The sequence below is a fragment of the Ixodes scapularis genome, unplaced genomic scaffold (genome assembly GCF_016920785.2).
Source record: "Ixodes scapularis isolate PalLabHiFi unplaced genomic scaffold, ASM1692078v2 PGA_scaffold2__306_contigs__length_199485367, whole genome shotgun sequence".
Lineage (NCBI taxonomy): Eukaryota > Metazoa > Arthropoda > Arachnida > Ixodida > Ixodidae > Ixodes > Ixodes scapularis.
In genome coordinates, this window is record NW_024609857.1 from 182,327,356 (window position 1) to 182,345,327 (window position 17,972).

The 17,972-nt window shown below is 42.1% G+C and overlaps 1 protein-coding gene across 1 annotated transcript in view; it reads right to left on the reverse strand.

Annotated features, from left to right (window-relative positions):
* The window catches only part of LOC115330581 (relaxin receptor 1), a 174,437-nt gene extending 164,582 nt beyond the window's left edge, over positions 1–9,855 (reverse strand). The window contains exons 1-2 of the mRNA XM_040222712.2: positions 9,843–9,855; positions 8,650–8,778 (exon numbers count right to left, since the gene is read on the reverse strand). Of these exons, the coding sequence (XP_040078646.2) occupies positions 8,650–8,778; positions 9,843–9,855 (142 nt within the window). The remainder of the gene's footprint in view (positions 1–8,649; positions 8,779–9,842) is intronic.
* Positions 9,856–17,972: the final 8,117 nt, after the last annotated feature.

Here is a 17,972-nt window from a genome sequence, read left to right on the forward strand (position 1 = left end):
AAACGAGGAATCAAAAAAAGAGAAAAAAATGAATGTAGCGAAAGTCTTAACTACTGAGCAGTTACACGGCTATGCAAATCTAGTAAAATGTTCCTTCGATAGAGATTTCAAAATCGCCTTAACGAAATAACGAATTCTAAGGCGTACGGAGAAGTTTGTACATCTTAGAGTATATATGTACTAGTTTTGGATAAAAATTGAGGTCATACTACATTTGTTTTATTTTAATGAAATACCAGAAGACGTTCATAACTTGGATTCAGAGAAACGAGTAAAATACAAATTGAGGAACTGCTGTTCTATATGTGATAGGCGATTACAACTGCGTTTTTTTCTTGTTCGTCCAGCGTGTGCGAGTTTTCTTTGTTTTCATTTGTTGCATGCCAACAACGCATGCTTTTTTATCAGCAAACATGTAACCCGTAGGACGCCACGTCGCGCAGAAAAGCATGCCGATTGATGCTTTAGCTGGCCGGTATTTGTACAACGTGAAAGATGCAATAAAATATTTATTATTATTATTATTATTATTATTATTATTATTATTATTGATATTATTATTGTTATTACCAATATATTGAATGCCTAGTGGATAGTACAAACAAATGGGAAGATAATTAATGATATACAGTTGGGATCCTATTGTGATTTAGGTTCTTCGTGTTATTTTTGTTTTAATTATTTAATGGCACCAACGTTCAAGACTCCGAATTGACCGGAGCTTTTTGCAGTCTTTGGTTAAGAACGACGAGAGTAGTTATAAACAACTATTGCGGTCTTACTTGCCCAAAATGTTAGACACCCAAATTAACAGGCTTTATTTTGTCGTCTAAAATTTCTACCCATTTCAAAGACAAAATCTGTGCTGTATTACAGCCAGAAATAAGAGTGAAGTGAATTCCGAAGTGATTTGCTGCACCAGTGATGTCCATGTGCCGGGAGAGGTCTGCGGGAAACAACTCAATTGTCCTTTTTTTTATTTTGCATAGATACACCATCGAGACATGCTGCTTCGAATACAACGGTATTTTGTGGTCCTTAAAGGGGCACTGACACATCAAAATCATATTTTTTTTTATTATCCGAAACGATTGAAAACGATGCCGGGACATTACCCTCAAAATTTGAGATTTGGGAATTCAGTATTCGTGAAATAAAAAAACAATTTCCAAATGCCGAATTCGAAGTTCCCGCGCGATCGGCGCCGGTGCCTTGACGTCAAAAATTGCGGAGACCTGAGAGTCGACTTCCTTTCACCTCTCCCTGCTGTTGCCATGGCGACCCAAAGCGAGGAGGAAAGGAGCCAGCGCAGGCGTTGCGGCGGACCGGTTTTGAGCGGCGTCGCCTGTTTTCCGTTGGAGGATACAAATCCAGGAGACGGCACCACAACGAACTCCCGATTTTTGGTATTTCAAAAAGAAGGGCCGTAGTGCGTTCGCAATTGCGTTAAAAAACATGTTTTAGGATTGTCATAATTAAATGTTATAGAGATGTCGCCTACAAAGCTTCTAAATTTCCTGATTTTTGACGTCACCGATCAAAAGAAGCGAGGAGGTGAGAGGCGGGAAAATCAAACGCCAAAAATAAAAAGGCGCGCGTGCGCGCGGGAAAATTTTTTTTCGCGATGCGGTTTTTTTTGCGTGTCTATGACTGCAACTTGCATCGTTTTAGACAATAAAAATAAATACGACCTTTGGGGTGTCAGTGCCCCTTTAAGAATTTGTGGATGAAAATCTTCTTCGGGCCATATATCGAAGTAAACAGATACACAGTACGTATCTTCGCCTTCAGAAATAGAGTTCCTTTTGCTAATAACTATTCGATGAATGGAACTGTTTCTCACATGTGAATCGTTTTCACAATATTTCATCAAACGTCTTGCGAAGATTATTATTAGGGCGACTTCCGCATCGGCATTTCCGAGAAAGCATTTCTAGGCTCAGTGTTTTACACCTTGAGATTCGCTTAAGACAGGTGCAGTTATCGTCGAAATGGGAATTTTATAATGAGGTGCAACGCGGCAATTGTATCCGATGTAGTTACTTAAACTCGCCTAATGCCTGTGTGATGGCTAAAAGTGACATGAAAGGCCAGTGGCACCGTAAACACTTTCTTTGTTTTCCCTTCTGCAAGGCTCTCTTTCTGTCTGATAGCTGCGTATGTGCGAGAAAACGCCTAGTTCACCAACGCTGTTTCATTCGCGAATCGTGTGACGACTTATTAGCTATACAGTATTTCCGACTTGGATACTGGAGTATTTTATCAGCTCCACGAAGAAAATTATGATTTTGCGTTATTCGTTCGATACTCATTGCACTGGCTGCTGATCTTGACAAGCTTCATTAAAATCAAAAGAGCTTCCTCCGCGACGGCGGGTTATTTCTAAAAGCCCCAATTTTAAACTCCAGCAGCTCAATATATGTATCTTTTTTTCATTGCGCAAAAACTCATTATCATTGTGAGCGATTCTAGACAATACGCAGTGGAAGTTTTCGAATCAAAATAATTATAACACACAGTAGGGTTTCTTTTAGTGAGCTCTGTAAACAATGCGGAAGAAGAGGCCCCGCCAGGTACCGCGCTGAATTTCTATATTATTTTATGTCCCTGTGAACTTGAATAAATTGAAATGTCGGGGCCAGATGGAGGCCATGAAACGAAACTGATGTTACGTTCCCGTTAAATTGATTTCTCTCTCTGATGTCTTCATCAGCCGCGGCAACAAGCCCGGAAAATTCACCGACTGTTCAAACGAAAACTTCGTAGATGGAACCCCATTAGCATTTTAAGAAGTTCGCTGCAGGCCGAAATACATTAGAAATAAGGCCTGGAGACCAGCGTTCCTTTTGTACTCGCATTTGTTGTCAGGAAACCATACCCTGGGGAGATGTTCGCCCAGCCAGGCTTGAAACTAACTCCTCGGGGGCTCTATTCGCGTGTTGTGCGAACTGTCTAACCGTTCGTGGGGGTCTTTCCTCAGATATGAATGCATATAGATATTGGAGCTGCCCAACAGTTGGTGCTTCATCCGCGGAGTTCCCGGCATACCATGTCACTGTAAAAGCGTGAAATCAAGGAAATTGGTGTCATACGTTCACTGATACGCTGAGAGTGCAGTGGAAGCTACCTTGTCAATAGACCACTGGTACGCCTATCTTTCGCAACGCGATTACGCAATCATTCATACTGCGCGCAGAGAGGAGGGTCAGGTTATAAAAGGAAGGCGTCTGACTGGTCCGGCGAGCAGGCTGCTCCCACCGCATTGTTAGCTTAGGAGTGAACGGAGGATAGTGACGTGCCCACGGGGGAAGCTGGCGTTTCTCCCGGCAGCCGTATGTGTTTGATCACAGTGGTCGGGCCTCATAAACTAAGCTCACAAGCTCGGCACTAGGTGGATAGTTGGTCCGGGTCCAAAACTGGTCACGATTATATTTCTTACATAACGCTCTGCCTTGAAATGCGACCCTTTTTTTCAATTGCTTCCACCACGCGACACCAAAGTGACGTTTAAGTGACTCCGAGCCGGCTGTATAGGAACCGATGCGGCTTCGGCTCTCAATCCATCTTTGGGGGGTAGAAAAACGAAGGAGCTCGCCTGTATCTTAGACAGTGGCTTTCGTTCGTCCTCCGGGGCCGGCCTCAGCCGTTTTCAAGAATGGATGCACGCGAAGCGGCGACAGATATACACGCTCAGAATGATGAAAGAGGGGACGACACCACACGGGGACCAGGAGACGCGCGCGCTCTCGAGAGGATAACGGAGCGACGGGTCCGACGCCTCCAAAAGTGTTTCCACGATTCCCGAGAGGGTGCGCCACGATCGTGGCCAAACTCTGAAAAAGGCCCATTAAGATTGAATAGCGAAATTCTCTAAACAAAATGTATTTGCAAAATACCAAAATACTGCAAATATATTTTAAATACAGCATCTTTAGTAGAGTAGTTAGGATAGGCACAAGCCTGGCTTTGGTGTCTCCCCCTAGATCTCCTTTACCTTAAGTATAACAAATTTAGCAATACGTTTAAAATTAGGTGTATTACTGTGAGCAGATTACATATTTTTAACCGTTGAAGTTTTATAGAAAGGCAAAATGTACCGATGCGTCATTCCACGCAGATTTTTTTTTTTTAATTCTTACGTCTCATTTTTCTTAAATATTTATTAGTCTTCTTATTTGTAATAATATAGAAGCTTCGTTATGCAGACAAGGACTGCTAAGTACAAAATGTGCGTTGGGCCTTACACTTATCGGCGTTCGTGTGTGGTGTCCTTGGTGAGGGTTCTTTCCGCTGCCTCTACCATTTCTTACGTTCTCGAGAGCCTCGACTCTATCTTCTTCTACCGTGTCCACGGTGGAAAAAGAGAGAGGCGTCTGACCAGTACCGCCTCGCTACAAAGCAAATCTGTCGAAGATTTGCTCCCATTTTTAACAAACACCGTGAGAGGTCTATGCCCATACGTAGGAAGCGTATATTGTTCAGGGGTTCCATCTCGAAACAGGGAAGGACTTGCAAATTAACGGCGAAGACCACCAGCGCTGATTGGTCCAAATCCGCATGCCTAGCGTTGTCGCGTGACATGTTGAAACATAGCGAGTAGACATTATTCTTTTTTTTTAATGGCCAATTAGACTGAGCGTTTGAAAAGTTGTATATACAATAAAATGCAATGTAATTTGTTAGTAGAATAATTCTTTCCGTTGAGATGCACTCTGTTCACAATCTCAAGTTGGTGAGTTCGAATGCTGCTGAGGAACTTGAGACTTTTTATATGGTTCCCTATGGGCGTAAAGCAAACTATGATTGCTTTTCTTTAGAGCCACACGTTACACACAAGACATTACAAATATCCGTAGAAATTATTGATAACAGACATTCTGTGTTAAAATTTGGTATTCAGTCAGTACGGTAATCCGTGATAATATTATGATTATCCATGAACTGCCCAAAACAGCGAGAGCGGAGACGAGCTGGTGAAAGCTAATCCTGCCGTGAAACTAACTCCAAACAGAGATAAATGAATTAGAGACTATTTGGAGTCAAGTGAGAAAAACAATAAAACGTTCCTCCCTTGTCTTTTTCCTTCCACACCAAGCAACTTCAATATGTTTTTCATATCATAGTGGGGCAGACTCACTTAATCATCAACAGTATTTCATAGAGCAGTTCAGGCATTCAGATGGAAAATTCGACACAGGATATGGCACTTCCGAATTAACTTCTTAAAACTCGATTTGTGTCGTGTTTTTTCTAGTGCATCTTGAGATGATTTCCTTTTCCAGAAATGCTCAAAAGTTTTAGGGAATCAAATACTGAAATGCAGGTACATTTATTTATATTATTTACATGAATACCTGCAGCGCCGTTTGGCAGTATGCAGAGGGTACATCATGCAATAATAATACATATTCACACATAGACAAACAGAAACAAGAATAAAATATACATTTTTAAGCGCGAATAGAGATTTGCCGTTTATCAAAAAGGGATCATTATCAGTAATATACACAATTGATCGTAAGTGTGTACTACTCTCTAGTGATTTAAAGAAAAGTGAGTTGTTTACAACTCCCTGTAATGCCGAATTAGAGCGCAGCTCTTGAGGAGGAGGAGGGAAGTGTACGGAGGGGACGATATGCCCCTCCTCCTCATCCGTACGCTCTCCTCCTCCCTTCTTATCTACCCCTCCCGTGATCCTCGCCTCCTTCCCTCCTTCTTCCTCCTCATCTCCTCCTCCTCCCCCTCCTCCCTCGTTCTCCCTTCTCCCCTCCTCCTCCTCGCTCTTTCTCCTCCTCCTCCATCCTCCTCATACTCTCTCCTCATTCCTCCTCCTCCTCCCTATCCTCCAACCTCCTCCTCAATCCTTCTCCCTTCACCTTCCCCTTCTCCTTCCTTCTCCTCCCTCCCGCGCGGTGCATTATGGAAAACGTTCCATAACTCAACGCGCGCTTCCCCGCTTTGCATTACGGGACGTTTCCCATAATGCACCGCGCGGTTACGCCGGCAGCGACGGCGACGGCGACATCGCTCAAGCCGTAAACGGGCGCCTAAGAGCAGCGCTCTAAAACTAAAATGAAAAAAAATCAGTACTCTAACTAAATTCCTCGTTTTTGTAGAATTATCCCGTCTTGCAAATGCGTAGTGTGGTTCAAAATGGTAAACACCACTTTCAAAGCCAGTCGGTCCGTAATATATGCTGTGAACGAATTTCAATCTTAAGCACTTTTTTCGCTCTTTGAATGTATCCCAAAATAACCTGTCTTTTATTTTTGTTCAATTTGTTTAAGGGCTGTAGTCACCTGTAACGAACCGTAATACCCGGTGAAACCCGTTCCAACTTTTGTTCAATGTAACTCTGTGGCGGGTCCCAGATGACACAAGCGTATTCCGATATTGGTAGAATTAAAGAAAAATAGAATATTTGTTTTACACTTCGGAGATGTATTTTTAAAATCCCTGTGAATAAGAAACAATACTTTACTAGTCTTAGCAACAGTGTTATTCACGTGATCATTCCACTCAAACTGGATGACAAATGAACTCCCACGAACTTATAATTTTCTATATGGTCAAGTATCACATTTTTTGTTTATATTCGGTCTGGTAAGATGTACTGTGAGAAAACCATATGTGCTTACTCTTGGCGAAAAGCTCATTTTTCAACGGTCATACCAGTCTTCGAGCACTTTAAACCGTTTTGAAGCACAGTGGAGACCACGGCACTTTCAATAAATCTATATAGTATGCAGTCGTCCGCGAATAACTTTATATGAGACTGTGTGTTTTCACAAATCCTGTTAATGAATGCAAAAATAGCAAAGGCCCCAACACAGGTTCTTGTGGTACACCGGAGGTCACAATCACTGGTGAAGACTTTGTACCATTAAGTACTACAGTTCGCTCGCGATCGGAAAGATAGTCAGCAATCCAGTCGATGATTTTATAGTTGATGCCTAGAGATACAAGTTTGTTTTACAATAGATCGCGGTGTCAAAAGTTTTGCGGAAGTCCAAGAATACAAAATCAACACTGGTTGTTTTCTATCATACTTGAAACAAAATTGGCAACTTGTGCAGGCTGTGTAACACATTAATAACCTCGAGGAGAACCGCACTGGCGGGGGGAAAAGAAATGACCGGAGTCTAGGAAACTATATATTCAACTATATAAAATGTGTACAAACATCTTGCAAGCAGTGCACGTATGTGAAACCGGGAGGTAAGTTTAAACTACATTTTTTGACCAAAACTTAAAAATTGAGTTACATTTTCTCTTTTCCAGTCAGCCGGAACTAAACCAGTGTTTAATGATTTGGTAAAAATTCGTTGAAGCTACTTCGATATGACTTCTGTGCAGATCTGCAAATTTAACGGTGAAATTTCATCTGGTCCACAAGCTTTTGACGTGTCAATTAGTCTCATGTACTACGGTATTCACCTCGGCCATAACCACTCTTGTGGCCAGGTTAAAGGACAGATAGGTCCAGGAGGCGAAAAAAACTGACTTGAAATATTATTTGAAATGTTTTGCCTTCGCAATGTCGCTGTCTATTAACTTGTCATTTTGTAACAAACGAGGAATAATAAAAAAGAAGATACCTCATGTTCTTTATTATTATTTTCACAGACTTCCAGATGTCTTAGAGATAATTTTAGAGTTTATCTTGAAAAGCGTCATAAAACATCAGTTTGTTTTCTTGTATATTCTTTTAAGGACCCTGGATATTTCTTTGAGTTTTGCCGAGCACTATCAGACTGATTGGTACGATACTTCTTAAAAGTTCAACGTGTATGCTTTATTTGTTTTCGAACTGGGAAAGTAATCCATGGTTTATGTCTCTTATCTTCATTATAAATTTGGAATGCTTTATAAGACTTCACTGGTGCCTTGTTCGTTTGTTTGAAAACGTCCCACAAATGTTCACCATATATCTCCACGCTCAAGTTAAAAGTGGACAAGATACGAAACAAGTAACAAAATACGAAACAAGGGACAAGTTACGAATACTCAGGCACATTTTTTTTCTGCGTGAGAGGTTATTTCTCAGCTAGTTATTTGAAGCAGCAGAGAGCATTCCGTTATAGGGATGCATATTGTACTAATATATTTATTTTTCCTGAACTGTGGCAGGTGCAAAGGGTTCAATTCGTGACCAATGCAAACGGTAGCACTTGCGTTCCTCTCTTTGTGTCAGTTTAAGCTTCCCCACTGAACATTAAACTCTTCATTTATTCACAGTTATCATCCCTACTGCCAATTTAAGAAAAATAAATATTACTTTTCGCATCAAGAAACGTAGCTACAGGTGTTTAATGAGTGATTAACATTTTTGAATAATATGCAACTGCCCGAAATGAACCCTCTATTACCTCGTGCCCCTTTTGAAACATTATAGTTTTTTTTTTTTTTTTTTTTTAGTTTTCTAGTTGTGTTTGTTAGAAGTCTGGTGCAATCTTCATATCTGTTCGATATTATGACTGGGCAGCCTTGTAGTCTGCGACGGATGTACCCGGAACATGAAGAGCAAGATTCACTGTAACTCTTTTATCCTGAGACGGTTGATGTTGATTTCCTGCATGCCCCCATGTACGAAAAGCTGGTCGTTGTTTCGTGTCAATGGTGTATCTCGAGTGTCTGACAATTACTCACCGCAGCTGAGTTCGTCTGAGCCGTCATCACAGTCCCGTCGTCCGTCGCAGATGAGCTCCCTCCGAAGGCAGCGTTCGCTCGCATTGCAGGGGAAGTAGCCTAGAGGACAATCGGCCACGCCTCCAAGCCCTGTAAAAATAATATATACATGTATGTACCTTAATCATTTGGATAATCTCGAGAGTCAAATTATGGACCTTTCTTTGGGCTGCCGCTCGGTGTGTACAGATGAACATTCCTCAGTTCGGAAGACACGCTAAATTCCCCTAAACATTGGAACTATTTGGCGTCTAGTTTTAGTTTTCCCGTTAAATTGGGTGGAGCGTTATTCTGCTAAATATGGCACGTTACCGTAATGCGTGGCAATTTTGAGTGCGTATAGACTTAGCTAAACATTTTTGAGTGTTTTGTTTTATAAAACCGAGGCCCTAAATGTTGTGTAAACAGTTGCTTAGGTTCCTGCGACACCATAGTAAACGTATAACACACATTCAAAAATGTGACGGCGTCATGTGGCATTGTGAATTGGAGCCTTAAAATTTCTCTCAAAAATCAGCGGACCAACTCTTTCCGCTTCATCTCTCGGTAATATGATGTGCGCTCCTTCCGTGGCGATGCAACTGTATGTGACGTTACACCTCTCATCTACAAAAGAGACACCGCAGAACGAAGCTACAAACACAGCTGAATTTCATTTAAATGGAAATGCACAAATGAAGTTTGCATTAACAATCCGATGGAAGAATCTCAAATTCCTTCCACGGTAAAATCGGGTGACAGAGCGCCGTATCAAAGCGTGTCACTTCAAGACCATATGTTACTTTTCTCAAAAATATATTTCTCTTTTTCAATTTGACTTTCCAATTATCTTTGTATGTATTCTTTTTTGTTTCAAATAAAATACCGCGTGAATATCTTTCAGAAGGAACGGTTGTATTACTCTTTTTTTTAACGGAAAACTGCTTTTATTAAAACATTTTGTTATGTACATAGTCTTTAAAGATATGTATCTATATTATCAATACACAAAATCAGAAATACACAAGTCTTAAAGCGGAAAATTGATATACGAAGGTTTCATTACCACAGCATAATCGTCCCATTAAGCGTAATCGCAAAAAACGAAAACAAAATTGGAACCAAAAGGCAACCCTTGAAGTGTGGCACGCGTTATTGCACCCGGCATTGTCTACCTTTCAAACGCATATTCTAATACTCCCGAGTGCACTTCAGCGCATCGAATTTCACTACAAATGTTTTCGTGCCACACGGCAAAATTTGGTTTAACTAAAAAATGATATGTCATTGACAATGGGTAAAACAAAAAGCACGCAAGTAAGTCAAATGTACGCGCAGATTTCTCGATAATCTAGTTTAAAATATTTATTAGAGACATGTTACAAGACATTTTTGCTTCAATTTTTATAGCTTTACTCCATGTAATATATTGAGCCATCACAGGCCGAGACATTGAGAAGTAGATATCATATCAACTGTAGAAGGCATTTGCGCGATGGAGGTCGTCTGGGTGGTCTCCCCATTCTGTGATCCCAGCAAAAGTATCCTACTCGAATTCTGGGTGAGTTGGGGTTGGCGGTGCTAAGGCCGACTGCATACTACAATCCTAAGTTCGCGGACTCGCGCTCCTGCGGAGCGTCTTTGGCTCGTCTTTGAAGAAAGAAAAATAAGCCCCAAGCGTTGTTGCGCATTCAAGTGCACTGTGTACGTCAAAAAGGCTGAGAGCTAAATTAGCCGTTTGGGTTTCCGTGATATGTTACTTTTTGCTTGCATGAAAGAAGTGCGTATATAATGGTTCTTCTCGAAAACATAAATTTGTCTTATGCCAGTTTTATTTTTTTTTTTATTTCTCCTGAAACACTGCTATCGAAGCAACACACTCAGTCTCCTGGGTCGAGTGTAGCGAGTTCACGAAACACACTCGATGTCGAGTGCGTTCTTTGGTGAGTGACACTAAAAGTTACCGTGCGGCACCGGACTAGCGACGCGAGGAGCGAGGTGCACTCGCTTCAAGTGACATTGACTTAGCCAGTCTGACATGGGTATCAGACTCGCTAAAGCACCAAGACCTAATATGTGCCAGTTACACTTCTAAAAGCAAAGTGAATTGACATGTGGAGTAAAGCAGTGTAGTACTCGTTCTCAAAAAAGGAGAGGAATATCGTTTCTCATTCCTTCTTATTTTTGGAACGCGTTCCCGTTGCGAATTCCATATGAGAAACAGGAACTCGTTCCCGTTAACAGTTAAAAAAAATGAAACGTATCGTTACATTTGTATTGTTCTGATTACCCCATTTTGTTAAATTGAGGAAAGTGTTTTTTTTTTTAATCTATCCCATGAAATCCGCGCCCTAACGTCCAGTGCTGAAAGCTATTTTTGTGTCGCGTTTGCATCCATCCCCTTCTCCGAACGAAGTGTCTGTTGTTGTATCAGCTGTGCTTGGTAACGATAGATTTGTTTGCACGAAACTGCCAACTAAGTACGACACGTACGCATCTTTCCATGTGTCCGTTGAGGGTTCAGAGCTTGAAAAGGTGATTGTGGCAGAAAATCGGCCCGAAGGAAGTCTTTTCAAACCATATCCTGGTCCTCCTCTTATGATGGCCAACGCTTTTGGCGCTGAGGCTACGCCCGACCCGCAGCGAAGGCTGCAGGCCCTTAAGATTTGTCTGCCTAAACGCGCGAAGTTTTTTAAATAAGACGGTAGAAATTGAATGTGTACTGCTCCATTTAAACCCTGAAGATGTCATAATCACGAAACATGGTTAAATTGTGAAATAACTAACTCTGAAGTGTTTCCTGCCGGATACCATGTTTTCCGTCGCGATCGACATTCTAGAGGCGGTGGTGTTGCACTGCTAGTGAGGAGCTCACTCTCTTGCGTGGCTATTCACGAATCGTGCAATCACGAGACAGTATAGGCCAAACTACAATGTGGATGCCACTCCCTTCTTACTGTGTGTGTGTGCAGATGTCCAAACACCGCATTTATTTTGAGTGCATACGAAGCGTCCCAAGTGAGCAGTCACAGCAAACTGCTTTTACCGTTTTGGTAGGCGACTTCAACCTGCTTCAGACCGATGAGAACGGCATGTCGTCTTTAGCAAACTGTGCTCCCTCGTACGCTCTTATTGACATAGCTTTCTGTCCCTAACCTACGACAAGTTGTTAGAGACGCAACGCGCGTTACTGCACAATGTAGCTCACTCTTTGACTTATGTTTTGTCTCAGTGTCTGTAGCACTACTATACTCCGTTTCAAACATAGCGTGCACCGTAGTCATAGCTAGCGCGCCGGTTTGCACAGCCGACCGCGACTACGTTCGCTCCGCAAAATAATGCGGCCCCTGAAAAAAAAAAAAAAAAAAAAAGTCAAAAAGTGCACATCTTTGTAGCTAGTAACTAATAGCGGCGTTATGATTTCGAGGGAACACCGATTCTTTTTCAATAAAAAAGAAAAGATAATCTAAACTACTCCAAATTATTGTCCGTTTTCGTTCGTGCGGCACTCGCACTCGCTTCGGGTTTTCGGGTTGCGCGGCTGCCCCTGCCTCGCCGGTTTCGTGAAGATGGCGTCTTACGCGGGAAGCTTTCTTTTCCTGCTCGGATATTTTCGAAGATTCGTTGTGTGAAGATCCCGCGAAAGTGCAAGCAGGTGATCGCCAACATGTACGCGAGTTCAAGAACGTGCTTCCCGGAGACGTCCGTCCGTGAGTTCCTGGAGACGGTCAGTAACAACACCGGAGTGTCTGGCAAGGTGGCGTCCCCGAAACGAAGACCTCGCAATGTGAAGTTTCGAGCACGCGGACAGTGTTGTGAACTGCCACCTGTTATTTCTGAAGTTGAAATCGGCTTAATGGCTTCAAAGTGAAACAAGCCTCAAGAAGGAACTGTGTCGGTGATGAATCGTGCCTACGGCTCCGTCTGCTTGCGGGACCTTACAGCAGGAGGTGCCCGTGATTGCATTCCGAAACGTCTGGGTTCTTCTGCCTGCGGGACTGTAACCTTGGTCGGCTCCGTCTGCCTGAGGCACCTTAACCTTGGTCGGCTAAGTAAACGACGCACATGCCCGTGCCTGTATTCCGAGGCCCCTGCTTTCCTCGAAAAGGAAACAATACTCGATGCTGATCTCGAGTGCCGTGTGTTGTGTACGCGTCTATTGTGAATCACTCCCGGTTCATGGGGGCGCCGGCACCAGAGCACCGAGATACTGCCGTCTGGATGACTTCTCCCATACACCGGCGAGTATTCCGACTGTGAAGGAAACTTCCATGAAGTCACATCACGTGACGGAATGCCAAGCCGTCTGACCAATGGCAGTGCGGTCCCCTAATCACAGTATTTGTTATATAAAGGACCGTCCACCACACTCTCAAGGTACTCTCTGATTTTCACGCTACCATGTAAATAAACGGCCTTAAATAGAGACGCCCTGGATCTCGACCGTTCTTCCGTTTTGACGAGGCCGGCGCAAGTTCAAGCAGAACACCAGCCCCTAATCTACCTTCTTATAAATAAGAATCAACAAGAAAAGAAGAATTGAAATATGAACTTCCGCAGTACGCACAATCTTGGACAAAAAATAGGTCGAGGAAAAAAAATTAAAAAAAAAACCTTTGCGCCCTAAGTGGATTCGAATTACCGCCACCGAGACGTCGGCATCGCCAGAGCAGCGCCGTGTACCGCTCGTCCACGAAACCTCGCGGAGTAACACAGTTTTTCGTGTTTTTTTATGCGCACTACTTTAGTAGCTTTCCCAGCGTTGCACGCGATGTTTGAAACGGAGTATAGGCGTTCATCCAAGAAATATGGAAATCATGTCGGATCATGGTATGCTAGTCTGTAATTTTCATGGAATTCCCCGTGAAATGACTCAACGAGAAACAAAGATACAGAGATATTACAGTAGGGCGAGTGATGTCGACTTATTAGATTATCTGGTGAGGACATTCGACAACTTCTCTGATATTCAAAAGCAGCACGGCGTGAGCTCAGCCACAGTATAGCCTTTCTTTGAGATGGCCATCCCACTCTGTATCAATAGGTTCGTTCCACGGCGCCCCCCAAAAAAGTAAAAATAAGTACAATCCTTTGATAGCGCGCGAAATTCTTCATTTAAAACGGAAGATTAACCGGGTGAGAGGAAACTGCAAGAACAGGAGCGGAATCCTGGTGATGCATCCTAGTGAGCTATGTACTATGATAGAAAAAATTCCGGTTCCACTTTTTTAATGTAACAATGCTCTCATTCTTGAAGGATAACCCGCAGAAATGTTGGTCTTACTTATCGTAGAAAAGCAAATCAGCGAAAACAGTGAAGCATAACGATCAGATTATCAAAGAAAACGAGGAAAGAGCGAATTTGCTCAACAAATTTTTTTCGTCCGCTTCACTAATGACAATTCCCGACTATCATTGTATATATAAACTTCAGAGTTTAAACCGCCCCATTCTCGAGTGCGCAGACGCAGTGTGCGATCCACGGTCACAAGTCTGTATCAGTGCATTGAAAAATATGCAAAAAAAAAAAGCACTGCGATTTATCTACAACCGATCTGGCAGGCGATCATCTATAACAGAGCTCGACCAGCTATCCGGCTTGCCACGGCTAGATATACGAATGAAAATTAACAGACTAAAGTTTTTATACATCTTTATCAACACCGCGGACGGTCTGTCGTTCAGCGAGTATATTTCAGTCAACTTAACCGACTATCTAGAAATAAACACGAGAAAACGATGAACGAGTATTTTTGTGACAGTGATGTTTCTATGTGCAGTTTTTTTTCCACGCAATGTTAATGAGTGGAACAAGCTTCCGTCACAGCTGAGAAAGAATTACTGCTTTGAGGCATTTTCAGACGGCCACCAGTCACTTATGAATGACGACGTAAGATTCTAGATAGACTCGAAGAATTGTGTACCATGTATTTTACGACTGTTGTTTCTTGATCGTTTGTTGTTTTTGTGTCATGTGCACACTGCGCGTGTAGCTTTGCTCACATATGCGCACAGATCTGTTTATTTTTGTGTTCACCATTGTTTTGCATATGTTACCTTTAATGTGATGTTTGGTTTTGCTTCTAGTAATCTTTTCATTGTTTTTGCCTTGGCCGCTTCGTAGGCGGCCGTCAATTTTCACCAATAAATAAATTAATTAATAAAGAAATAGAAATATACCACTTTGAATGATGTGATGGAAGGGCATTATGTGAAGAAAACAAGCTGGAGCAGGGTTTCATTTGTTGATATATTCACCTTTAAATATCTCAGGTTTTAACCATATCTATGTTATCGGTAGGCGATTCCGACTAGCCAAACGAACTGTTACCCCACATCGCGCAAACGCTTTACAGCAACCTGGCATGTTTCAACCTAACAAAGTCCCTTGTTCGAACTAAACAGCAGTTCCTTGTCGATGTTGCTGTCCGCAAAAAGAGAAAGTGAAGAAAAGGGTAGGGCTTTTAGAAGGGCTGCCTTGAAAATTACAAGTCCTTCGTGAAGGTTGGATTTGTTGTTCAGTTTGAAGGTGAGGGACAAGGGGAGGAGGAAAAAAGTTGAATTTTTAAGTAAATTCTAAGTGACCAATGTTCGAGGTAGTAGTGTGTGTTCGACATCTGGTATCCTGTTCTTTTGTTTTAACTTTAAGTTGTTTCTGCAAGTTCAGTGAAGGCTGTAGTCCGCCTTAGATTTCTGGGTGTATAAGGCTTCCTTGAAGAAGAGAATGTAGCTGAGTTTGAAGCGTCGCTCTTTCTGTCTCTTTTCCATCGACTAAAAGTTATGCTTTCTGCACCGGAGTCTCGGGCAATGAAAATAGAATTGATGTCCACTAGCTCTCCTGCACCGGACTGTTACCAAGCGAGAACCACGCAAAATATACCCTAAGGTAAGCAACCATAACGTTAACCAGATCCCGCTTTTCGGAATAAAATTGTTTTAAAACTTTTAGAATTTTCGTCTTAGAAATAAAATAGATATTACCCCATTGGGAACGCCGTTCCTTTCCCTGTTCCAACAAAAATGTAATGCGTTCCCGTTCCAGTTCCACCGATACAAAATGAAACCGCGGCGTTCCTTCGTTCCGCCTAAAAGGAACACGTTAAGAACGCTCTTCCATAGAACGCCGTTCCCTAGAACATTGGAGTAAAGACATCCGTTGGCAGACGTTTTAGTAGCTATCCTGAAAATTACCGTTAATTTCCGAACACGTAAAAAATATTCGGGTTGGTACTCTGACAAAACTATAACCACTTTAATGGGCCTTTTTTACGTTGCGTGTTAACAAAAAAAAAATTCAAAATGAATAAGAGCAATTGCAGGGATCGAAATATTCTCGCAGCTAATTTTGTGTCTTAATATCGATATAGTAATTACTGTCCTTTTTTTTACTAGTTTACATGACACCGGACAACTGTGCATAGTATTTTCTAATAATTAGCTTTTTTCTGTTATCATGTTTGTATGTCTTTTTTTAAACACAGCGAAACATAGAGTGATGACACGTTCTCAAAACACCAATAATTATATCCAAGTACTCATTAGAAAGAATAAATAATCAGCTTTTGATTTCTAAAAGAGAAAAATTTGCATTATGTTTATAAGGTTACTTTTCTTCCCTTAAAACATTTTAAAGGCAATGCTTCTAAGTTTCAAATAAGCACGAATCGTTACACTACATATTCTGGGTAGATAAGACTAACGCGCTGGATATCTTGACTGCCCCAAGTACTTCCATCGTTTGATCGTGCCGCGGATGCTCCTACTGGATGTCAGCGATGCGTCGCCATTTTTGGCTCATGGGGTATCCCGTACGAAAATGTCATGTTATATACGTTCAGATATGATAATATAAGCAGTCAAATAGGGTTTATTTCGCCAGATATGGGAGCTAATACGGCCGTATTTCGCCATATAGGTGGGCAAATACTGCCAGATCTGGCCGTATAAGTGCGTAAATACGTCCATATATCACCATATACGCGTGCAAATATAGCGCCCCTGATAATGATATATGGGCCCGTTTCAGTCGAGCAAGCAACAAGTTCTCGCTAAGACATTAGTTGATTGATATATATTGCATGAGTCTCATGTAATTGGTTAACTATTGTCAACATCCTTAAAGTGAAGTTATTCCAGGTATTTGGACCAATTAATCAATTGCGCATTTTGAAGATTGAAAGCCAAATGAAATTTGGTTGTCTGTTTGATGCGTGACAATATGACGAAGTGCGATCGGAACGCGAGTTAATCAAATAATGGATTTTAGTCGCAGCTCTTAGGCACCCGTTTCCGAGTTAAGCGGTGTTGGCGTCGCCATCGGTGTAACCGCCCTGCTAAATTTAGCGAGAAATTCAATTGGTACGTATGTCACGTGACGTCAATTTTCCCGCAAAATCTGGCAGTGAAACTAATTTTTTTTCATGTTTCCCTGCTAAATTGAGCGGGTAAACACGAACCGTTAGCTTACTCAAGATGCAAGACGCTACTTCGCCGTCCCGAGTCCTTTTCCCTTCGAACGGAAGCCGTTGTGCCCGGAGTACAATACGCAGCTCTTTCAAAACCGTTCGCGCAGCATCGCATCCGTTCGTTTGCGAGCGTCGGCGGTTCATCGTGTGTTGAAAGTCGGAAGATGTGCTGTCCGTGGTGTCTTTTATATGTAACTCGTTTGTAAAAAAATTTGAAACAGTGTACACGTGATTTTAAATTTATTGGTAAAAAAAACATATTTATTTTTCTATTTATTTGTCGACATCATGCACAAAAAAATAGTCGCGTTAATTTTTTCATTTAAAATTATGATGTGGTTTATACAGCGTAAAACATAGTATCTTGAAACTCGCATCGTTTTGAATTCAAAAGCTGGACTTAATAGAGCTGTATGTTCACTCGGTATTGACAGCAGGTTAGACGCTACGCGTGTGTTAGGCCAATCGTGTCTCCGGTTAGGGTCACGTGACTACAGTCTAGAATCTGGTGACAAAGCAGGACATCGCACCTGCCTGGCGCCCAAGGCCGCACACAGCATTCACTGCACTGTCAACCTTCGTTACAAGTGACACATCTCCTGGTTGTGGGCCCAAAAGATAAGCCTTTTGTTCGTGAAACCCCGTTTTGGCCGCTCCTTCGATCCTTTTCTCTCTCCCTAAGCTGAAAGCGTTGTAAATGGTGAGTGGTCACGTGGTTTGACGGATGACGCATTAGCCGTTGCCGATCTCTGAATGCGTTTAGCCGGACCTAATTTGGCGTGTGAATTCTCCCTCTGTGACAGATGCGTATGTCTGCTTCTGCAAGCGATTTCTTCAAAG